At 43.4% G+C, this 24821-nt stretch overlaps 3 protein-coding genes across 4 annotated transcripts in view; 1 reads left to right on the top strand and 2 right to left on the bottom strand.

The window, feature by feature from the left end:
- Nucleotides 1-6755: 6755 nt before the first annotated feature.
- On the top strand, nt 6756-8591 carry LOC134435810 (interleukin-6-like). Of its 2 annotated transcripts, XM_063184855.1 has the most exons (5): nt 6756-6789; nt 6892-7067; nt 7194-7292; nt 7503-7643; nt 7968-8591. In XM_063184855.1, the coding sequence occupies exons 1-5, from the start codon at nt 6774-6776 to the stop codon at nt 8133-8135; spliced, it is 600 nt and encodes a 199-aa protein (XP_063040925.1). In that variant the 5' UTR covers nt 6756-6773; the 3' UTR covers nt 8136-8591. The 2 variants fall into 2 exon arrangements, with proteins under 2 accessions (XP_063040925.1, XP_063040924.1); XM_063184854.1 differs by having other exon boundaries at nt 6760-7067.
- On the bottom strand, nt 8512-19758 carry tomm7 (translocase of outer mitochondrial membrane 7 homolog (yeast)). Its single transcript, XM_063184856.1, has 3 exons — nt 19583-19758; nt 9937-9985; nt 8512-8893 (listed from the first exon to the last, which is right to left on the bottom strand). The coding sequence occupies exons 1-3, from the start codon at nt 19683-19685 to the stop codon at nt 8878-8880; spliced, it is 168 nt and encodes a 55-aa protein (XP_063040926.1). The 5' UTR covers nt 19686-19758; the 3' UTR covers nt 8512-8877.
- Nucleotides 19759-20926: 1168 nt separating this feature from the next.
- Nucleotides 20927-24821, bottom strand: part of hycc1 (hyccin PI4KA lipid kinase complex subunit 1) — a 59282-nt gene continuing 55387 nt past the window's right edge. The window contains exon 11 of the mRNA XM_063185646.1: nt 20927-23800. Coding sequence (XP_063041716.1) covers nt 23064-23800 — 737 coding nt within the window. The 3' untranslated portion in view covers nt 20927-23063. The remainder of the gene's footprint in view (nt 23801-24821) is intronic.

Raw genomic sequence — 24821 nt, 5'->3', positions numbered from 1 at the left:
AATAAGACATAGTGTACATGAAAATGCAAGACATGACCATTAACAGTGTAACAAATAATAAGTAATAATACAGTAATGCAATTCAGTAACAAAGTAATAAATACTTGTTTGGCTTGACACTTGTTTGGATTGACACTGAATTGTATGTGTGTCTGTGGGGTTGTGTGTGTGGGTATGTATTTTAGTTTAAATTGCACATTTGGAGTTTCGTGAAACACCTATTTGATCCCTCTGTGTTATGGATGTGCAGGGAAGTCGACAGGGGGGACAAAGGGCTCTGTTGTCCCGGGCCCAGGGAGAAGGGGGGCCAAGAATTGTGGTAACCAGCTCGACCTGATCATGACTAAGGACAGCCAAGCGGACAACATCAAGGTAACACCAATGCTTCAGACCATTTTTTCCTCCATTTCACCACCTCCATACCCGACCCTACACCCCCCCCCCTCCCTTGGTCACATACAGGCGGAATCTATGCAACCTGTCACGCACTAGCTTTACATCAGTGGTGGCAGATGCCTTGCCCTCAGCAAGCGTGCTCTCCTCACTTGATGTTGACACTGCTATGGATTCGCTCAGCTCCACATTGACCTCCTGCCTCGACAACCTGTGCCCACTAGTCACTAAACCTGCAAGACCTTCACAACCGCGACCATGGCTGACAGAGACCATCCAAGCTCTACGTACCACCCTCAGAGCGGCGGAAAGGAAATGGCGCAAAACCCGCAACCCATCTGACCTCGAAAAACGTAGATCTCTACTAGCCTCCTTCTCCGCCTCTGTAACAGCTGCCAAGACGACCTACTACAACGACAAGATCAGCAACAATACAGACCCACGTAAGTTGTTTTCTACATTCAAGTCACTGCTCAACCCCCCCCCCCCTCCCCCCACCCCCCCCCCCCCCCCCCCCCCCCCCCTCTCCCCCCCCCCCGGCGGCCATAGACCTTAAATCAGACAACTTTGCCACCTTTTTTATGGAAAAGACGGCGAATATTAGCAAGCAATTCTGTGAGCCGCCCTCCCCCCAGAAGATACCCCCCTGGCAAACAGGCTGACTCCTGCAACACTCCATGAATTCACTCTAATCTCTGAAGAAGACGTTTCCAAACTCATCACAAGGAGCCGTCCCACTACCTGCCTACTGGACCTAGTGCCCACGAACCTTCTTCAAGACATTGCCCAAACAGTGGTCCCAGCAATCACATCCATCATGAACTCCTCACTCTCCTCCGGCACCGTCCCCTCCGCCTTCAAACAAGCAAGGGTGACACCACTACTGAAGAAGCCTACACTGAACCCTGCTCATGTAGAAAACTACAGACCGGTCTCACTGCTTCCCTTCCTATCCAAGACACTAAAAAGGGCAGTTGCAAAGCAGGTCACCAACTTCCTAAAGCAGAATGGATTACTGGACCCAAAACAATCTGGTTTCAGAAGTGGACGGTTTCAGAAGTGGACTCACGGCCATGGGAATCACTGGCGTTGTCCACTCATGGTTCATCTCCTACCTATCTGGACGCACCTTCAGTGTGTCATGGAAAGGGAAACTGTCTACGACTCACACCCTCTCCACAGGCGTACCCCAAGAATCAGTGCTGGGACCCCTTCTGTTTGCAATATACACCTCCTCCCTGGGATGTGTCATTCAAACACATGGGTTCTCCTACCACTGCTATGCTGATGACACCCAGATGTACCTGTCGTTCAGTCCAGAGGACACCACGGTTTCGGCACGCATCTCAGCCTGCCTCACCGACTTGTCAACATGGATGAAGGACCACCACCTACAGCTGAACCTGGCCAAGACAGAGCTCCTGGTGATCCCAGCTAAAGAGTCGCTCAGTCACAACATCAACCTGAAGATAGGCTCCACCATCATAACCCCAATCAAAGTCTCCAAAAACCTTGGCGTCATGATTGATGATGAGCTGTCATGCTTCAACTACATCAACTCAGTCACCCGGACCTGTCGATTCCAGATGTCCAACGTACGGAATATCAGACCTGTGCTGACACAATATTCTACACAACGACTGGTCCAGGCCACGGTCCTCCTGTCCCGCGTTGACTACTGCAACTCACTCATGACAGGTCTACCTGCTTGTGTGCTAAAACCTCTGCAGATGATCCAGAATGCGGCGGCACGGGTGATGTTCAATCAACCCAAAAGGACCCATGTTACTCCTCTGTTTATTGAGTTGCACTGGCTACCGATTGCCGCCCGGATCAAGCACAGGGCATTGACCCTTGCCTACAAAACCATGTAGGCAAGGGTGTGTGTGTGTGTGTGTGTGTGTGTGTATGTGTCTGTGCTGTGTGTGTACTCTTAAAAAAACTAACTAACTCCTCTTTGCAACTGCACTTGTTGTACTGTATATTTCATGTGCACTTTGTATTTGCTTGTGATGTTGGCTTGATTATGTCCTCTTTTGAAAGTCGCTTTGGTTATAAAGCGTCTGCCAAATGCAATGTAATGTAATAATGTAATGTAATAAAAGAATTGGAACCTCATTACGTACATTGCATGTATTGGGTGAGGGGGCCTTTTCAGATGACTTTGTCCCGGGCCCAGCCAAAGCTGTCAGCGGCCCTGTGGATGTGCATGATGTCATTAACAATAATTTACACTTTGACTTTGAATGTCACAAAAGCAGGGAAATTGCCTAAACTCTCAGTATGGTAGTGGGCATCAGATGTTTGAAGACATTATCAGGGCACATTGTTAGGAAATTAATTAAAGCGTATTAATTAGACAACGAGACCACGGCAAGTTGATCGCGAAAGGAAAGAGAGATCCGAAATGCAGAGAATTTGCTCTTTTGGCTTTGAGAAATCTTACTGACTTCCGGTACAGCCGTTTTTTAATGAAAAAAAACAGAGGAATGGAAATTCATTGAGGTCACATATAGTTCAGCAGGGAGAACATACAGAACCGGAAACATACAGAAAGAAGAACCAAGTCTTAACTAAATATTAGAATTATTCTTTTCTTACACACATTCATATTCACTGAAGCAGGCAAAAGATGAGGGGCTTTTATGTCTTTATTTGACAGGACAGTCGAAGATGGTGACAGGAAGCGAATGGGACAGAGAGACAGGGGAGGATCGGGAATTGACCCCGGACGGACTCGAACCAGGGTCCCCGTGGCTGGGCATACAGGCCCAAATGTGGGGGGCTGCGTCACAGCGCCCACCACTGAAGCAGACTTGTTGAGAAGTGGGCCTAAATCTTTCTGATTTACATGGCTCTGAACTTACATGCAGATAGGACCCCCCACAGGGGGCTATAGGGGCAAATGGATCAGTTGTCCTGGGCCCAAGTAGGACCAGACCGCAGGGCCGGCCCTTGGCATAGGCAGTATAGGCAAATGCTAAGGGCGCCACTCAAGTAGGGGGGCGCAGCACTTGAGAATCAGGGATAAAAAATCTAACAAATCTAATCTAATCTAATCTATTCTTAAAAATATAATACATAATGAACACAATGAAAGTAAATCAACATTAAAATAAATAAACAATGCCTCATTTGCCACCCCCTGCACTGCACAAGTTCAATTGCAACAAATTGCAAAATTTTAGCGCGTAGGGGGCACTGAATTGAATACTCGCCTAGGGCAGCAAATCGACAAGGGCCGGCCCTGCCTGACCACAATGATTTTGTCCTGGGCCTGGTCAAAGCTGTCAGCGGCCCTGTATGTTCATTGCATGATACATCCACATTTTCCACATAAATCTATATTTACAATGCAGAGATAGGAAACGTACTATTAGGACTACGTACCGCACCTTTGATAGAAAACATCAAATGATGCTTAGATTGCATTTATAGCCAAGTAAAATGGATTGTCTCGTGAAATGTTCTCTTATTGCGTAATCACCTTTTGTTACAACTTATTTTATTTGCACTACGTAGGCCTGAATTCATTATTGTGTGTTTTTGAGTAAGGGTTTATAACCCATGAATACATTATCATTGTCCACATATCCGCTAACAGAACTATGGTAATGCATGCGGGGATGTGGTCTGCGGAGGCCCCCTATCTCACCAAACTACTTACCGCTATATCCAACACCTTTTTGGCATCTTTGCAGTTCTGACACTTTTTTTTATCAGGTCCATCAAGTTCCATCGTTTTCTTCGTCATCATTGCAAGATTATCACCCTCATCCTCTCTCTCTCACCACTTCCTTCCGTAGCAGTAACTGTGCTGTGTGCAGCGCAACCAAGTAATCATGTACTCAAAGTGCTAGTTCACCATTAAGGAGCTCGACCCCGTGACCCATGGCGGGACTGGATTGGCCATAGAGCATACGGGGCATGTGCCCGGTGGACTGTTGATGATTTTAGCCTGACCCCCTCCCCCAATGATATCAGTACTCATACAGCTACAGTAGGCCTCTGAAGACGCATTCAGGCCGACCGAGAACCGTGCCGGTGCCCGTTCCTGCACCTAATTGCGAACCGACCGGCGTGTTCATGCTGCAGATCCTAGCGTTCGCCTACCGGAAAGTTAGTTCGCAATGCGAACCGCAAAATACTTGTTTTTTCTCTGTGAACTGTGACGACAACGTGGGTGTCAGCAGGTTCATCCGGGTAACACAATCACGCGCGGAAAAAGTTCAGAGCTCAGTATGAACACGGGTGGTTCGCAGGTAAGCACTTTAGTGCTGAACGCAACTGGTGCGGTCACCGGCTCCATTCTGGTCAGCCTGAAAGCAGTATGAGAGTCAGATTCAAACGAAGCATTTTGGCTGTTGCGGTCAAAGTAGCTCATATGAGATGACTAAAAACGTCACCTGTGGCATCATTGTTTCTCTCCATGCCTGCTGGGCCAGTCTTGGCTGAAGACTCAATTTGTTTGTCCCAGTCCAGCCCTGCTGCGCACTCACAGGAAACTCCCGCATGAAGGACAGAGGAGCCAACAAGTGATGAGCTCCTCCAACAGTATTTCTCAAAGTGAAGTGTCCTAGTCTTGCTAGGATGAGTAATGCTCATTTTTCGCGGATTTCACCAAAGATTATCCAACAACTAGTTCTAAGGCTGAATCCCATTTCACCATCTGTTTTGCACGTTCATGTGAAGGGCTAGGGACGTCCCAATTCACGTTCAGACAGAGGCAAAGGGGTGAGGGGAAGGGCTTTCTACCCCTTGAAACAGAGATTTTCCGATGGCGCATTTCTTCCACAAAAGCACAACAATATAAGTATTTTCACCGTAATTTACGGTGTCACAGTTGTAATAATTATTACATTGTACTCAGTGTAGCCTCTTACTGCAGATGGGGTCGCCGGCGACCCTATTCACTTGCTGAAAATGCTTAAATACATCGTAACAACATTGCTGACATTACAGAGAGCCATAGCGCTGCACGCAGTCTTCGACAACCAGAGAAGTTTGTTCAGCTACAGATTCCGTGCCATCCCAGGCAAGACAAACAGGCCTGAGGTCCTTCGTCCCCAGGATCATCCAGCTGTTCAACACCACACAGAAGGACACCCAGAGAGAGATCATCATTGGAGACTGGACTGCATAATCAACCATCCCACACTTCCACATCTGCACACTCTTTTTCCTTTTGGAGTTTGCTGACACGCCAACCCCAGCCCTCAACACCCGGTGAATTCATTATTGGCTGCTGTCTCAAACAAACAGGACTAGAACCCTGCTTTAGCCAGGCCTTTTTTCACAGTAAACAGTAGGCCTACATCACCTCTTGTACCACTCTGTGTGTGTGTGTGTGTGTGTGTGTGTGTGTGTGTGTGTGTGTGTGTGTGTGTGTGTGTGTGTGTGTGTGTGTGTGTGTGTGTGTGTGTTTGTGGGGTTGGGGGGTTTGGCACACAGTGGGCAACATGTGGATTCCCTGCTCTTCAAGTGACACTTGCCCCTTGATCTCTTCCTTGGTCTATGCACAGTGACTTTGACACCAAGGCACTTGACAACTTTTGATCGCGTGCGCGCGTGTGTGTGTGTGTAAGTGGGATAGGGAGATCTGACCCTGTGAATGTAAGTTACCGGTATGGTGAATGTGAATATATGTGTAATGTGCAATGATAGTCTACTCGTCTCTCTCTACTCCTCTGACTCATACAAGACAGACTCCCATGGGTGCCACACTGCATGAGCTGTTCACATTACCCTACCCCAGGGTCAAATTTATGGCAGATTCACCGCACAGTCATTATCTGAGGCCTACTGTACATTTCACCATATATAGAGCACTTCCCCAGTAAAGTCTGCCATTCCAGGGATTGGGGGCATTCATATTTCTGACTAGGTCAGTGACTCTACTGTATTTCTAGTTTCTAGCCTGTGGAGTGTGAAGTGCGAGGGCCAAAATTAATGAGACTCACTCCCACAGTGGCAGTGCTACAATTCCTTCAATGGCTGAATTTCAACTAGTCAACACAATCCACAGCACAAGTCATTTTTTCCCTATACATGAAGCCTACTCAATAAATGACACAAAGTATCAAAAATGCACTAATTTAAGTAGAGGTTGCCCCATTAAATTACCTACCCGCGAACGTCTGTATGTCTGAAAATACTCATTCACCAAAAACTTCACGTGTTCAATGAATGAACGGAAGAATACGACCACGTCACGAATCCAAATATAGGCTACAGCTACTTTCCATCACAAATATGATTAAACATTCTTAATAATCGGAAGGGGTGGTGGTCTGGGATTTCCTTTCGTTTGAAACTATATAAATTCACAACTTTTCAGAGCATGACTATTCATTGCACAAGCCGCATCCCCTCTCTCCGCAATGCCTTCCCAACTGAGTAAGAGAAACGTCAAAACTTTATCTGGTTCTTATTGGTCAGGAGTTACTCAACGAAACTTTCGCTCATCCTCTTTTTTCTTTTATTTTCTTCACCCTCCAGGCTTCCTTTTCAGCGCTCTGCTCGCCGCGGCCCTCTCTTTATCGGAAGGAGCTCCTCTATCCACGGCGGTTGAATCCGCAGACATCTCGGGGGATGAGTCGCATCCATCCAACAGGCACCCCGTGGTCAGTGCAGCCTACGTGCTCCATGCGGACGTTGATAGACTTCTAAAACAGGTAAGCTTGAAAAACTGTCATTGTTAAATCAAATTTAGCCAACAACTAGTCGGCCGACAGAAAACGCACCTATATGGTGTGTCAGTCGCTTCTGGATTTTAAAATATTCTTTCGATGCTGCTTTAGTTCCAGGAGCAGAACTCTCAGGTAAAGGAGGGACACTATCACATCCAATCACCAATCAACAGTTCTGCTGATGGATGCTTCAGTTTCCACTTCAACAAGGTGAGGCGCACCTTAAAAACTGATAGCCTACTATAGGCCTACTGTTGTACTTTGGAAGGATATTGCAGACTAGGCCTATTAAAAAAGTGATCTTTCTTCTTAAAAAGTGACCTTTTTTAAATGTAATTTCTATTTATTTTCAAGAGTAGGCCTATTAAATGACTGTAGATGTAAATGGTTGTTTATTAAATGTGTATTCATCACCAACAGTTCAGATGCTTGAAAAGGATCTATGCTGGTTTGCACCAGTTCGAAGACCAGATGCAGTATGTCAACAGAGAGTTGGAGTCTCAGCTGGCTGATGGCATCATCTACAGGACTCGCAATCTGCAGAGGGCCGTCAAAGAAATGGTAAGAGATCAGAATTCAGGCACTAGAATGGTTTACAAAACAATTTGATCCCTATAAAGTGTACAGTATTGCAATAAGTGCAGGACTAGGCCTTTTGGCAGCGATGTATGAAGTAGTAAGTAGTTATTATGGATGGACTTTACTGTGGGATGACACCAATAACTAAATCTATTATTAATGCATCATATTCACCAGTAAAACACTTGACCAAACTTTGTGAACTACATGGATTTGCACTAATCTCATACATTTTGGGTACTTAAAGCTGTGCAGTGAATGCTCGTTCACAAGGCATGATGTTAATATTTTATGAATTCATTTCAGCAACAGACACACACCTCCGATGACACCTTTCCAAAGCAGGAGCTCCCAACAGAATCCAAGTGGATGAAGATGACCGTTGTCAACGGCATCTTGCAAAGCTACAAACAGTTCCTCATCTACGCTCACAGAGCGCTGCGACACATGTCCAAAGACGCACCAACTTTATAACGGTTTCAGTGATTTGTGAAGTTTTCTATTTATTATTCTATTTATTTATAAAACGTTATTTATAGTTTTATTGGATATTTGCTATTTATTAGACTGTCCTGTGTTTTTTTTACTTGAAACAATACTATATTTATTTGTTAAAATTATTTATTATTAAATTATTGACTTTGATACATCTTTTGTATTTTTGTACTGAAGAGGAAATAAAAGTTGTGAATCGATCAATGCTGTCCAGTTGAATCACTGTAATTTGCTGTTCTTAACGTTTTGAAGGTATTCTATGAAAATATAATCCCAAAGATAAACAATTTAGGCCTTGGATATACATGCAATTCTAGGCCTAAGCTGTCAAAAAAAATACATACGAGACAATTCATACACAAGACAATACATTTACTGGGTTTATCATACCTGATTAAGACTACAGACACGGATCTGACAAGCCTTCATTGCATACAGTCAGATCACGAGGAGTAACTTGCACAAGTGTACATGGTCACAGTAACACGTTTGTAAAAATGACAAAAAAAAGTCTTTGAGGGCATTGATCTGCAATGCAGGGTGATAAACTGAGGAGGCGGTTGTTCTTTCTCTGCTGTGGTCCAGGGCGGGCGGGAAGTTGAGCTGAGCCATATCCTCTCTGGCGGGGACCATCTGGTTGCCATGGAGTTTTAACTGCCGACCGTAGATGGGTAGGAGGGGAGGCTGAAGATGGAACGGGTGGGTGGGGGGTTGCTGCAGGTTAGCCCCACAGCAAGCTAGAGTTGATGACAAGAAGAAGAAGAAGAAGACGAAGGCGAAGATGAAGAAGAAGAAGAAGATGAAAAAAGCATTTTACGATCCTTAAAAGAAAACTGACTTGGCTGTATTTGTCTGACTCAGTTTGGGTTTGTGGTTGAGAGAGAGATTTGAGCTCTAGTGTTGCACATTGCCAATAGGATGCTTGCAGTTGGCTTCTTCCGCTTTCACAGAAAAGCTGTGAACAACTTTCATGGGGAGTTTTTTCAAAGATGTCCTGGTGAATGAACGTATTTATTAGAGATGCACCGAAATGAACATTTGTTTCCGAAACCGAATAATAATTACTCACTTTGCCGAATACCGGAACCGAATATTACAGTTCAGTTAAAAGTTATGAAAAAGTTAGTTTTTACACTATTTTTAAATATTGCTTAAATCTATGACTTACAATGAATGTTTACAAATGTTTTTCAAAGAAAATAAATGTTTATATGAAGTCTTCCAATGCTAGAGTAGAACTGAAGTTAGTTTCAGTAATGCCAATTTTCAATTCATTTCCATACGGCCTTAGATTCAGCCACTCAATTGGCTTTCGGCCGAAAACCGAAAGTGTCTTTTTTTGCGTTTTCGGACAAATATTTTCGGTTGCCGAACCTTCGGTGCACCTCTAGTATTTATAAACGTGTGTAAGCACAAACTAATTAACATGCAACCAGTTGATTGATTGATTGATTAGCAACCTGTCAATCTTAGCACACCAGATCTCATACATTTGAAGTTTTGGTTGAAATCTGCACCTCTGGGGTCCAACCAAGACAATAAAATGGCACGCGCACACACACCCATCCTAAGTGTGTGTTCAGGCAGAGGCAGACACATTTCACTTATTTAACTTATTATATATTGTAATTGGATTGACAGACATTCATCCTTGCACATTAGATGATTTTGACATCACATTGCAGCGGATGTACATTAAGGTTTGGTGCATTGGGGTTCTTTTTATACACACCCAAGAACTGACTGGTCCATTATTTGTTACACACACACACACACATACCTGACTAGTGTGGGTTCTGGCATGCCGGGATCCGCACCTCTCTTGAACCCTGAGGAGGAAAAGAAAGTTTAGAGTCAGACGGAGTTATCAAACAGTATTCTGAACACACATCCATCACACTCAAAACAAGACCCATGTGAGGCGAAATATATCATACATTTCAGTCATTTTGTGCCAAAATAAAAATAAAAAATCCAACATATTAGTGCTACGATCATCCCTGGGTCAAGGTCGCTGAGAATGATCCCTGCCTAGTCCTGACACATCCGATCCATCACATGAGTCCAAAAGCTTTACAGTGGGCATGGCACACAAACTTTGGAGCCCCTTTTCTCCAAAACCATTAAGAGGTAGTATGCTAAAAACTGGTTAGCGGCAGATTACAATACGGACAATTCAGCCTGGGAGAATGTAGAAATAATTATAATCTGTATACGTTCAGCGCTGTAAGGGTATGTTTCAGATCTGAAGAGTGGATGTGGAGAAGGCGTGGTGGCTGTTTAGGTACGTGATCTGACAGCCACCACCCCGCTGACAGTAGGTCTCCTGCAGCTGCAGGAGGAGTCATTCGAGGGGCCACTTCAAATTCCTCCAAGGGCCGTCTAAGTGATTCGAGGACCACACTATGAACACAAACCAGGATTTCCCCCTGCACTTTAGGATTGCTTTAAAGCCAGCCAGCTTTAAAACAGACCCCACCTTCTCTTGGTCCCCAGAATATAACTTACTTGTATTGCAGATGTAATTTCTAAGATTCCTTAACAAAATAAGTTATATTTCATGTGAAGCTGCATAACATTGAAATTATGTCGGGGGCCAGATAAAACAGGTTCCCCACCCCTGCTTTAGAGGCTTTATGCTTTAAATGTTTCTGTGCAAACTTAATTTGCTTTCTAAACAATAACAGATCTCGATTAAGTTGTGCACCTGACCAGCCTAGTAGAAAACGGGACAAAGCCACCTAGCAGCAGGAAATATATTTCAATAAAGCCAACCAAACAAAATCGTATACCCGAACCGTAATAAAATATTCACTTTTATTTTTTAGAGATATTTTTTGGTCTTTTTCAACTTTATTTATGACAGCATAGTGAAGGTAATGGCAGGAAGCGAGTGGGGAGAGAGAGATGGGGAAGGGCCGGCAAAGGACCCGGGCCGGGAATCGAACCCAGGTCGGCCGCACAGCATACGAGTGCCCTACCGTTAGGCCACGGCAGGGCCTCGAACCATGATAAAATATTTTAAAAGATACACAATCAGTTGCTAGAGAGCAGAGGAGTCCAGGGCAGAGCTCCCTGGGAGGCAGAAATGCTCCCGGCCGTTACAGACTTGCTGAAATCCTTCCTGTCTGGGGATATGGTGACTTCCCTCTTCTTAAGAAATGACACATGGCTGACTAAAGAAATGCTAACTGAGGACGTTTTGGCATCGTGACTGGCAAAGTTGACTTAAAAAAAACTTGATGATGGCTTAAGGGGCAAAACTTAATCTGCTGTGTCATGGTTTACAAAACAGGAAAAATAAGCTTGGGAGTTCCTCTTTTCATACTCCTTTCTTTTCTTTTCTATAACTTCTTTTGATCTTGAAAGTTGAGTGCTCCCGTCCCATCCTAACGGTTGAATTTTGGGGAAAAAAAAACCCAAAAAAAGAAGAGATGAAGCCATCCAGCTATTGAATCTAAATAGTGCTTTCATTGTAAAGGAAAGCAGGATTCATGATTTTATCGTTTACCTACCCTATAGGCTATGACCAGAAGAACATAACGTAGGAAGTAAATTCATGATGTAGGCAAAAAGTACCTGTTATTACATAGTTGTTACACCAGTTATTTCATTGGCATCATGACTGGCAAAGTTGACTTGAAAACTTAGGCTTGAGGACCAAAACTTAATCTGCTGTGTCATGGTTTGCAAAACAGGAAAAATAAGCTTGGGGAGTTCCTCTTTTTATACTCCTTGATGCAAGTAAAACACTAGTACATGATATTACATAGTTTTTACACCAGCTATTCCATTGTATATGAGGGTGTCCATGAGTGCTTTTACCTTCTTTTTACTTCTACTTTTCACACCCCTGTCTGTGACCAACTATTGTTATCGGAGTATCTTAATTTTTTTCACACAGCGGAAAAAAGCAGCTTTCTGTAACTGGTTACACCCATTGCGCAACAGAGCTCGAGGATACTCGCTGCTCAGGATTTGGTAGACTGGTAGTAAAAAGGATGCACGGACCATTAGTGTGCAGATTTTTCTTTTCTTTACTGAGAATCAAAGAATGAAGAACGAAACTAAAACTAGATCATTCAATCATCAACTGGGGGCATCGTGGCTCAGTGGGCTGAGGCGCCATACCACTAATCTGGAGACCCAGGATTTCGATTCCAACTCGAAGTCATCTCCCGTCCCGATCCTTCCCTATCTCTGTCTCTCCCAAAACTTTCCTGTCACTTTCTCATATGGTTCTCTCTAAATAAAGGCATAAAAGCCCACACAAATGCAACATCATAATCTGACACACACTTTAATACCTGTTTGGCCTGTGAGAGGGCATTACTCAGAGGAGTCCAAGCTCCCCATGACGCCACTAAGCAAGGCTGTATCACAATCACAACACTACCCAAATTCCACAACCTCCACTCCTCCATGGATTCATGCATGATGTATTTTCCAGGATATTTTGCAACAGGGACACTTAATTTCTCCCGTCTTTAGAGAGGAGGAGTATTTCAGGCCACGGTATTACATTTAACCTGTCCACTTAAAGTTACCCGGTGCACTGACTGCCAGTGCCACTCAAGCAAAACTGATGGGGAGTTTTCATTTCTCACCTCTTTTACTTTTGCTAGATTGCCAGTTCTCAGGTACTGACAAGTCAAAGGTAGTGTGAGCAATACAACAGCATGTTGAAGTTGCCAGGAATTGTCCTTACTAAGTATAAGGGTGCACTGACAGTCACTGTGTTTTTCCCCCGAGAGTTGAAAAACTCCCTTTTAGTTTTGCTTGACTGACTGGCTTGACTACCAGCCCTGTGTTCCTAAAGCACTCTGAGCAGCACATTCGTATGAAATGTGCATTGCAATATTATGTCAAGTTTAAATTTGTACAGTAAACTTCATGCCCTTGCGTTGGCAAATCGTCTGTGGGAAACACTGTAATTCATAGAGGTAGAACATAAGACTAGAGATGACACAGCAATTTGCGACAGCACTGGGAAACGGCACATGAACCCTCCCATCTTGTGTAGATAGTATAGGCACCTTCAGGCAATACAAATGAATGGAGAACACGCCCACCTCTGTCAAAAAATAGGCTAAAACTGTGTGAATATGAAGTAACACATAATTCAAAGACCAAAGCCTGTTCTTGGAAGTTTCGACTTCGTGGAAAAGTGGAGACTAGACTTCACTTCCTCTGCCCTGCCTGTCTCCACATCCGTCTGCCTCCATTTTTGCAACAAAGTCCTCACATGAATAGACACCATCCGGTACAGTTAGCTTTTCTGTCAAAACTTGCACTTTCATTTTCAAAGAATGGTCAAAGTAAGACCCACCACCCTGAACGTGGAGGAGAGGTGTGAATATTTTTTTTTTAGATAATTTAGTTAATAGATCTCCAGACAGTGCACATTGAACTAGCTATTTCTGTATAGTTGCTGTTAGGGCTGCACGATTATGGAAAAAATCATAATCACGATTATTTTGGTCAAAATCATAATCACGATTATTGATTTTTGTAGATTTTTTTTGAAAATTATAACAAGATGAAATATAACCAAGAATGAATTACATACGGGATGAGCAAAACAAAATGAACTGTAATAATTATGTAAAGGCAATAGCATGAAACTTAAGTGGACAGATTTCTGGCCAGAAACACCAGCCTGTCAGTATGTTCTGGCTTCAAGGACGCTCTCAAAAGTAGGTCACTATTGCCACGATTAAATCACGATTAAAATCACGAGTTCGATTTCACTATTTTATCACGATTTTGATCATTTTTCGATGAATTAGTTGCTGTAAAGGATTTACTAGTAGGGGGGAAAAAACAAATGTTCAATGTAATTGTTAATGCGATAATGTCTGCAAAGTCACACACACAGATGAACTAGATAAAAATCGCTACAGAAATCATAACTGAAGCGGACACTTGAAAATAAATGTAAGGGATATATACAGTGCCCTCCATAATTATTGGCACCCCTGGTTGAGATGTGTTAAAAGCCTTAAAATAAATTCAGTGTTTAATGCAGAAGAATACTGTCACACTGAACATTTTAGGAAAATGTAGCCTTCAACTCAAATGAATTGTAGGAAAATAAAAAAAATCCCTGACTAAAAAATAATTATTTTTCATTAAATCACCTGTTCCACAATTATTGGCACCCTTAACAATTCCCAGGAAATAAATATAATTGAAGCATTTCTGTCATTTCTACAGTAGTTTACAAAGTTTACCAGAGTATGTAGGAACATTTAATTAGTAATTCATCACTTCCTGTTTCCCTGGGGTATAAATATGACGTGACACCGAGGCCATTTCTCTTATCCACTCTTAAACATGGGAAAGACAAAGGAACACAGCATACAAGTGAGGCAGATGTGCGTCGACCTTCACAGGTCAGGCAGAGGCTACAAGAAGATTGCCACTTAACTGCAGCTGCCCATATCTACTGTGAGAGGAATAATTAAGAAGTTCAAAACAACTGGAACAGTGGTAAACAAGCCTGGACGAGGACCCAAGTTTATTTTGCCACCACGCACAGTGAGGAGGATGGTAAGAGAAATCAAAATATCTCCAAAGCTCACTGTTACAGAATTACAACAAATGGTAGCATCCTGGGGTCACAAAGTCTCCAAATCAACCATCAGGCGCTGTCTACACACCAACAAGCTGTTTGGGAGGCATGCACGGAGAAAACCTTTCCTCACCCACAATCATAAACGCAAACGTCTGGAGTTCGCCAAGCGGTATTGGGGCTTCAACTGGGACCGCGTGCTTTGGTCAGATGAGACCAAGATTGAGCTTTTTGGCAACAAACACTCTAAGTGGGTCTGGCGTGCCACGAAAGATGCGCATGCTGAAAAGCACCTCATACCCACTGTGAAGTATGGGGGTGGGTCAGTGATGCTGTGGGGCCGTTTCGTTTCTAAAGGCCCTGGGAAGCTTGTTAGGGTGCATGGCATCATGAATGCTTTGAAATACCAGGACATTTTAAATCAAAATCTGTTGCCCTCTGCCCGAAAGCTGAAGATGGGTCGTCACTGGGTCTTTCAGCAAGACAATGACCCTAAACATATGGCCAAATCTACACAGAAATGCTTAACCAGACACAAAATCAAGCTCCTCCCATGGCCATCTCAGTCCCCAGACCTCAACCCCATTGAGAACCTGTGGGGTGAGCTGAAGAGGAGAGTACAGAGGAGAGGACCCAGGTCTCTGGATGATTTAGAGAGATTCTGCAAAGAGGAATGGCTGAAGATCCCTCTTTCTGTCTTTTCCCATCTTGTGAAACATTATAGGAGAAGATTAGGTGCTGTTTTGTTGGCAAAAGGGGGTTGTACAAAATATTAACAACAGGGGTGCTGATAATTGTGACACACATTATTTGATGTCAAATAATTATTTCTTTATGTGGGATTTTTTCCCCACTGAATAAATGCACTTGTATTGAAGGTTGGATTTTTCTCTTTTTTTCCATTAAGGTCCCATATTATTTAGAGAAAAATAATAATAATTGGAAGCTAAAAAACACATCTCAACCAGGGGTGCCAATAATAATGGAGGGCACTGTATATAGCAACACAGAACCCATCACAGTGGTTGTACAAGGACTGAATGCTTAGAGAGTCAGCCTTGGTATTAGAAGTTCAGGTGCAGGTTCAAATCCCTTAGTATTACATCATAGGTGTATGAAGTACACCGTCACAGGTGTATGAAGTACTCTTAATAGGCATCTACCTCATTTGGTACAGGGGTCATTTCACGTGAAATTCAGTCATATTTTCAAGTTTTATTGCGTCCGTTTTCACCAGTTGCTCTTTATTTCTCATTTACAGTATGACAATATACAGTATAAGGTATGGATTTGATTATTTAATTGGTATTATGCTGAAATAATACCCCAAAGCTTACATTTTTAACCCTTTGATGCCCTAGACTGGAACGTGGAAAATGAAATGAATGAAGAACCAAACACCCCATTTTCAGATGTTGTTTATGACCTTACAGGCTATGTTTAGACAAGAAACCGGCCATTTTAAAATATACAGTTTTTTATATTCACATTTTAATTTTTCAATGTATCATAATCCATATTCTGAAGGCTGTTGTATTCCATGCTGTGTGTGTAACTTGTAGAGCCAGAAAAGGGCTTTCAAACAACACCTCAGACGTCTTTTTGTGACTTACACTGACTGATATAATCAAGGCTGAATGTATAGTGTCTTACCCTCATATGTAAACCTAGTCTGTTTCTCCCTTAATACTGGTGTCAGATTCACACAAATGCAGTTCTGGGGTGCTACCTTGCTACTAAACAGGCACAGCAAGTATGATTGAAATCTGTGTTGGTCGGGTCCCAAAGTGTCTGATTTCACGTGAAATGACCCACAGTGGAATAACTGGTTTAGTACACCTTGGCCTTTCATTTAAAAGGAACGATGAGACACTTTGGATGAAAGCATCTGCTAAATGTGGCATAATATAATGTAATGTAATGCAATTCAAGGCAACAAAATGCAGAAATGCAGTGTAGTGTAAACTGCATTCGATTGCCCTGAATTTCTTTCTTTCTTTCTTTCTTTCTTTTGTGTGGTCATTTGGACTTTTTATTTGCGATAGTACAGTGAAGACAGTGACAAGAAGCGAGTGGGGAGAGAGAGACGGGGAAGGGCTGGCAAAGGACCCGGGCCGGGAATCGAACCCGGGTCGGCCGCATAGTAGACGAGTGCCCCACCTTTAAACCACGGCAGGGCCTGCCCTGAATTTCTAATGAGTAATGACAATAAAGTTGACCATAAAGTTGAATCTTATGCAATGATCAGACTGTGGAGTGACCCTGCACTGGCTGTGGTGTGCAATTTGCAGACGCAAGCTACATTTGAATATAAGGAAATGCACTTCTCTTCCCTTGGCATGATGCTTTCGCTCGCCTAAAGCCATACAACTAATCCAGACATGTTGGGAGTTCCCCCCTGTAGTAAATTTGCTGTTGTTTTGTGAGTGTTACTATGCAAATCAAATCAACCACAGACCAAAAGATTCCCCGGTGTGCCCCTGCGCTGTGGCAATAGAATAGGCATAGTGGTGTGTACCCCCCCGGAAAAAGACTGTCTAAGTTCTAACCATGCAATTAATGCTTATTATTTATCCATCTACTTATTTTCTCTATTTTGTCTAGTTTCTTCTCTTGTCTTCTTGCTATTTTTTATTGTTTCTGTCTCTCTTTTCTACTTCACTTTTTAATTTCATTTTTAACATTGATGTTTATCCATTTGTTAAGCACTTTGAGCCACATGCCTTGTATGGTACTGCACTATGCAAATACAGTTATTATTATTAATAATTATTATTATTACTAACGAAAGTTAAGTCCTGAAGAAGATCACGTCACTCTGTATGCATTTTCACATGGGGGAATACTCAACTGTTGTTAAGACATTAATGGCTGTATTTTCAATTATTTTGAAGGAACAGTAACTTGAAATGGTTGTAGAAGCTGTGTTTTGGAAAGTGGAAGGGGACATAAATATGGCAAATTGCCTGGGTGTCTAATTTTTGGAGTGGTGGGGAAAACTTAACTACACCCAGTCACACAGTAGCTAAGGGAAGTACTCACGAATGTAGAATGTTCAGGGGTCAGGCCCAAGGAGACCAAACTGAAAGAAAGCCAACTTGGGAAACGTCACAAATTGTGCCACAGCATGCAGTGAGCATGGCACACTTCTAAAATGCATTTATATAGCCCAAATGGCCTTCTTGCATCACGATTTCTCGATTCTATTCAACATCGTTACAGCCCTATAGGCTTGGCCTACTACTAGTGGTGTCAACAATGATCGATTCAGCGATCCGAATCGATCCGGGGCATGGACGATCCAGATCCAGATCCGGCAAGTTCCAGAATCAATCCGGCAATTTTTTTAAGTTTCAATTACTTCCATGGATATTTCGGGAGCAAATGAATGTTAAATTAAATAAAAACACTTCAAAACATTGCAAGACTGATACAGACTGATACAGAAAACAGCCAATAAATTGTTGCTCAGTATCTGACTACTTGTATTTCCTCATCATGGCTGAACATTTGCTTTGCGTTCAGTAGAAATGTAATGCATTGCAATGCATTGTAGAATTGAATCGAATCGGATTGGATCTAATAGAATCGAATCGAATCGGATCTACTACCTCCCGAATCGTGATCGAATCGGATCGTGAGGGCAGTGCCGATCCACACCACTACCTACTACACATTATATCGCAAGGGTCACTCTTTTACCAATATGTAGTGCGGGCAACCCTTTGAGGGTCTATTAAGTCTACTTGAATCTGAAAACCCTGAAACATCTACTATTTCTTATCTGGTCCAAGAATTCTCAGGAAGTTCACCTCATCTCATTACACTCAGAAATTCCAGAATGACTTATTATTTTAACTGGCTGTTTTTATGACAGTTGAGGAAGTCGACGGATGGATGAGTGGGCCAAAACAAGGCATGCCCATCGGAATGACGAGATCCGCGTGACGCAATACTTTCAACTGGGGCAGGAAGGAAGGGGCCGCAAGAAACTCCGATATTAGCTAGGACCGGAGGTCGCCACAGTTGCTCAACACGTCTCTCTCTCTCTCTCTCCCTCTCTCTCACACACACATACACACACACACACACACACACACACACACACACACACACACACACACACACACACACACACACACACACACACACATACACACACACACACACACTCCCTCATCCTAGACGAGTGACGTAGTCAATGACACTGTCAGCAAGGTTTAGAGGTCAAGACTGAAGGTGTGTGAGTGTGACTGGTCATGTAAATACTTTCATACACCGCTGACTGAGTAATCTAGCAACCTCCACTTTCACTTCCCACCAGGATGCTGCTTACTTCATAATACCAAAGGGAATAATACCTAGAACTACTCATTCATAAACCCATTGACCAAAAGCATGCGTGACCAAAATCATGCAAGACACGGAAATGAGGGCAGAGCTCAGGGTAGCCTTCTTTCCCCCCTGTAAGTATCGTAACCAGAAGATGCCCAGGAAATGTTGTGTATCGATACCAGACAACGTTGTCTTTGACGTAAAATAAGTATTTGGTTTGACCACCACCTCCTTGGCCGTATGAAAGATGCTGTGTCGCGTCCTTCCTATAGATCTAAGCACTGGCAGCTACAGATATCAGTACATGATACAATCATGGGGACGTCTTCTTTACCATTTTTCAACAGTTGTGATCAGATAGTCTAAAAGCAAACCCTTCCTATCGATACACACGATAAATTATACCATTTTAGAAATAAGCACTTTACTTGTGTGCCATGTTGCCGAGATGGCCCACATTGCTAATGCTAGCTGTGGGGATATTAAAGCAATATTTTCGAATGGCAAATGTACTGACCTAGATACAAAACAGTTGGGATGAAACCCCATCGGACAACAAACTGTCCACACTGGAACACTTGCTGGAGCCGTTGTTTGGCTTCTTTGCTCAGCTTCACCATTTTCCGAGGTTGTTTTCACCTGGCACCACGACAACCTGAAGGACTTGAAGAGGATGTCGTAAACAACGTGTGGTCGTATGTCGTGACAGTGCTTTTTTACGTCAGTACCGACCTTTGATTTCGTTGAAGTCTGGCGCCATCTGGTGGGTTTGTCAAGTCATTGCCTGACTGTAGCACTGCTTTGTTGACAGACTGAGATAGCATCCTCTTGAGCTTACTGAAGAACTGCAACCAAATCTCCAATAGTTCAGAATGCATTGATTTAAGATGGCAGGTGCTTAAAGTCACACCACAAATTAATCAGAGGTCAGTCACAGACACCCATGAGCCTAAATCCATGGTTTGTTGTATGAACAATGGTTTATTCATTATGTGTAGGCCTATCCTGAGGCGTGCCTGGGATGTGCTGAAAAATAAATGCACACCTAGCGTTGTCATTAATAAACACAGTAGGATTTAAACGTCATCCTATAGGCTTGGCAGCAGAGTGAATGTCATCTCGTACATTATTGAAAAAGCACCTGTTAAATAAATGATGGCAAGAGGGTGACAGTGGGGGTAAAACATTTAGACAGGCCCCCTAGCAGCTATGTGTGTGTGAGACAGATGGAGACAGCTGTAGGATAAAAGTAAATCTATGACTGTTTCATAATACGAGTTGAATTAAAAGCAATTCATAATAATTATGAATCCTCTCTGGTCTCCTCAGAACATGGCCAAAGGTATGGAAACTCCATTCACTGTAGCAGCATTGTAATGTGCTACTTACCCTGAAGGCTCTTAAGGGAGAAGTCCCAAAAACTTTATATGCATGTACAAATCTGCACCATAAATAAATTAAGAATGTACCGAGTTGCCCTGGCAAGCTGTCTGACTTTATTTTCTGTTTCTGTTGAGATGGCACACTCTAGGAAGGTAATGCGTTACTTCTATATAGCCTACCCCATTTATTATTGATCGTAAAACAAGGCCATGGAATCAAACAGATTAAGAGTGGCTGAAATAGACACACTTTATTATCTGAGAAGCTCTAGTTACTTTCAGACAAAAGGCAAAAAAGGAACGAAGAAAAAAAAAACACTTTAGTATGTACAATTCACAAGAGCATCTTTTCACATTTCTGTAAACAAAAATGAGTAATGATTGTTATCCTTCCACATTGTGAATAAAAAAAAAAACACACACCCCGGTATTTTCCAAATATATACTGAATTTTATGGAGACAAAGCAGACCAAGAAGAAAAAAAACAAATTAAGCAATTTATTTCCCATTTCAAGAAAATCATACAGTACCACAGTGCTCTTGTCCAATTTAGTCATTAAATAATAGAACAATCACACAAACACACACACGACCCATTCATTTGAAGACAGTAACATGATACGAGCACAATCACTTCAAGATGGGGTGTGCCAATAAAGTTTGGAGAAAAGAACAGAAGAGAGCGCTTTTCAGGGAGTGAGCAACTTGGCCAGCTCTTCTCCTATCACAACCCTTTGCCGTGCTGGTTTGAAGTTATTCTGTAAAAAACATGTGCTTCGATTTTCAATATTAATACTGTAGTGGAGGTTTTCCTCTTCACCCCCCCAACCCTGATACCACAGTTCGTACATTATTTGCTATTAAAAAAACAAACAAAAAAAGAACAATAAAAACCAAATCAACACATCATCATGTCTTATCCTGATTTCCGCACAGCTTAGACAAATCAATTACAGTGATATTGCTCTTTTCAGCATCGTGGGAATACAGTTCGTTATAAACAAAACGAACCATACATTTTTTATCTTTGTTTTACACATTTGTAGAATTTCTTGCGAATCAATTCTCTCTCGTCCGGCGGGGCCAATAGTGGTAAAACGTATAAATCAACCACACATCCGTGTTGAGCATTTTGGGATTGGGGAATGCACATATACGTACAGTACGCATAGTGCTAGCTTAAGTGTAAGCCTAGTGCAACATGGGTAAAAAAAATCTGATTGACCCATTTCCCACTGCCTCACAAAAAAGGTTGCGCTGTGCAATCATGTATCGCTACTGTGCTTTTCTTGAAGCGTTTGTTCAAGAATGGGACAAAAAAAACCCAGATGTCTTTTTTGTCATTTTTGTTCAGCAAAGCCATCCCACGAGGGCAATAGACATAGTCCACAAAGATGGCTAAAAAAGTGGCTTCAGATGTCGACACAGAGAAAGTAACAAACCTCCCCCTTCATGAGTCTTAGGTCAAGAAAAAGGAAGGCTGGCTACCTTGTCATAGTTAACACGCAAGTCACCGTAATCACAAACGTCACACAAACCGGCAGCAAGTCAACACATTATCCCATGGCAACAAACACTTTCAAACAAACACCCAGACGCAAGATTCAAACGCACAAACACATACATCCATACATACAAACATACATAAAGACAACATGACACTTTAAAAATTACACCTTAAACAGGCTGGCGCATACAGTCCACAATGCCAGTCCATGGGGAACAATATTGAGAGATCATGGATCGCAGTCCTGTACCACAACAAAACAAAAAAATAGTTACAAAGACTGGGGGGTATGGGGGGTAACTTTAGAAAATGATCAATTCGAAAAATACTTTGTATTCTATTTAGTGATTCACACCCCATCGACAAAATAATCGAACATTAAAAACTTTCTTTAAGGTGCCATTGAGGAAACTTAAATGGGAGACGTTCCCCCTCTGTCTGCCCACGTCATCTTCACCGAAACATGAAAAAAATGTGTGTGTGTGTGTGTGTGGTGGGGTAGTAAGTGCAGACTTCAAAGTCAGGGTGGGGTGGAGTGCGGGAGGCAGTGCTGAGAAGGAGGAGTGCTGGGGAGAAAAAAGGACATCATCTTGACAGTTGCCTGTCTATCTGTCTGTCTGTGAAAGCTGAGCAACAGAAGAGATAGAGTAATCACTAAAACGATGGCCAGTGCAGAGGGCGGGTAACAGGGCAAAGACACCAGACCTCAACAACAGAGAGCGTAAGTCATGGCCGTACCAGTCCAGCCACATGGGATCTAAGCACTGATTTTAAAATAATACTGGGTCACACATCAACAGAAAAAGACTCTATCCATTTCATGGCATCCATTTCATGTATTTTTTAGGATTTTTTTCAGGATCTCGTTTCTTGAAAGCGTCGCTGCTAACTAGTTAGCAACACAGTAGGCTGCCAATGGAAAATTGCCTTGCAACCGAGTAAGTTGCTAGCGTAATTAGCGTAACATAACATGTTATGCTATGCTAATTACTCTAGCGACTTACTTCGAGAAAAACGCAGCCCTTGTGCTTAGATCCCATGGATCCAGAAAAGGGGGCATGAGCTGGGCTCTCTGGTCACCAGAGGTCAAAGTTCAAAAGGTGAAGTTTCACAGGTCAGGGGCCAGGTGCACGTTAATGCTGATGCTGGGGGACGGCTGCTTGTGGTGAGGGGCGGGGCTCACATGCTCGGGAACGCCCACAAGGTAGCCAAGTCCCTCCTCCTGCAGGCTGCAGGCAGAGTAGCGGTTGGCGTTGGGGGAGTGGCTAGCGGCGTTTGGGGTGGGGCTCGGGGCACGGTGATGGTGATGATGATGATGTGGCTGGTTGCCCGTAGCGATGGCCAGAGCATTGCTGACCTGCTCAAAGGAGCGGGAGAAGACGGAGCTGGCGGTGCGCGACAAGTTGAGGGACGTGGAGATGGAGGTGGACTTGGGCACCGATTGGCTGGAAGTCAGCGTCAGCCGCTTGAGCGACAGCTGCTGCTGCTCCCCGGCGGCGTTCTCGCTCATGGCGCGTCCCGCTGCGCCCACCCCCAGCTTGCGCGGATCGGGGGCACTCAACCCTTCCCTCTCTCTCTCCCTCTCTCTCTCCTTTTCTTTCTCTTTCTCCTTCTCCTTCTCCTTGTCTTTCTCCTTGGATCTGCCGCCCAGCAGTCGGCGCTGGGTCTTGCCCGCTGGCTTGCCCGAGGTTGGTGCGGGGCTGGTGGCACCACCGGTGGTGCTGATGACCACTGTGGGGGGGCTGCCGCCGCCTCCTCCTGCTTCGGTTGCTGCCCGCGGGATAAAACCCTCGTCCTCCTCCGCAATCTCCATCAGATCATCAGGGGAGCCCAGATCCACGGCATCTGGCAGAGGAAATACGAAAAGAATACAGTAAGGAGAGGGAAGAGACTGGAGGCGCAAGTCACTTCTCCCCACTTGAGTCCCTCCCTCAGTCCTCATTGGCAACTTGGGTAGAGTCATTTTCACATTGGAAATAACTTCACTCTCAAACTACAAACATGATATATCTGGAAAGAAAATGCAGTATTGCTGCACATGAGGAAATGTTGTTAATGTTTCAAAGTTGGTTTGACAACACGTGGAATTGTTCAGACAGATCACATTTTTATTTAGTGTCCAAAATAAGACTGACTTTACCCAAGTCACCAATGAGGACAGAGGAGAGAGAACAGGACTTGCACCCAGTGACTGTGAGCACGCCATGGCCAAAAGTAATTAAATAGCCTCTATAAAAAGCCAGGGCCAGTTTTTCTTGGGGCTCTTTCACACCAGAGTCGTGGTGGGTACAATTTGGTTTGGTGGTTTACATAATAAGAGGTTGATACTAAATGAACAGATGAAGGGATTTTTAATTCCTCTGGGGGCTGCGGAGACGCAATGGCCAGAGTTATTTGCCCAGACCTACCTCATCTCCCTCTCTTGCTCGCTCCCACCACTTCCCTGTTACATCTTCACTGTCCTAACACAATGTAGGCATCATGAATATATTGAAAACAACATGTACAAAGTGTACACCCTGAGGACGTGTCTGATGAGAATGAGCAACCATGAAGAATATCTGGCCTATCTGGCTGGTTTTACGGTCATTGCCATTTCACAACACACAAAAGGCAAAATACATTTCCAGACAATAATACCCCAAGGTTTTAGCAGGTTAGTTTGTTGCCAATAGAAACCCAGTAGCCGTGTGTTAGCAGTGGTAAGGAGAAAGCTTAGACGGAAGTATGTAGTTGAAGTGGCAAAAGTATTCAAAGGACAGGTCTTTAGTGGAGACGGGTGCTCTCTCTCTTTCTGTTTGTGTGTGTATCAAACTTAAAAGGTCAGGGTCTCACACAGTGCAGACATGTCTTTACAGAGCCATGT

The sequence above is a fragment of the Engraulis encrasicolus genome, chromosome 20 (genome assembly GCF_034702125.1).
Source record: "Engraulis encrasicolus isolate BLACKSEA-1 chromosome 20, IST_EnEncr_1.0, whole genome shotgun sequence".
NCBI classification, from domain to species: Eukaryota; Metazoa; Chordata; class Actinopteri; order Clupeiformes; family Engraulidae; genus Engraulis; species Engraulis encrasicolus.
Note: the sequence above shows the minus strand (reverse complement) of the source record. Positions and strands in the feature narration are given on the sequence as shown.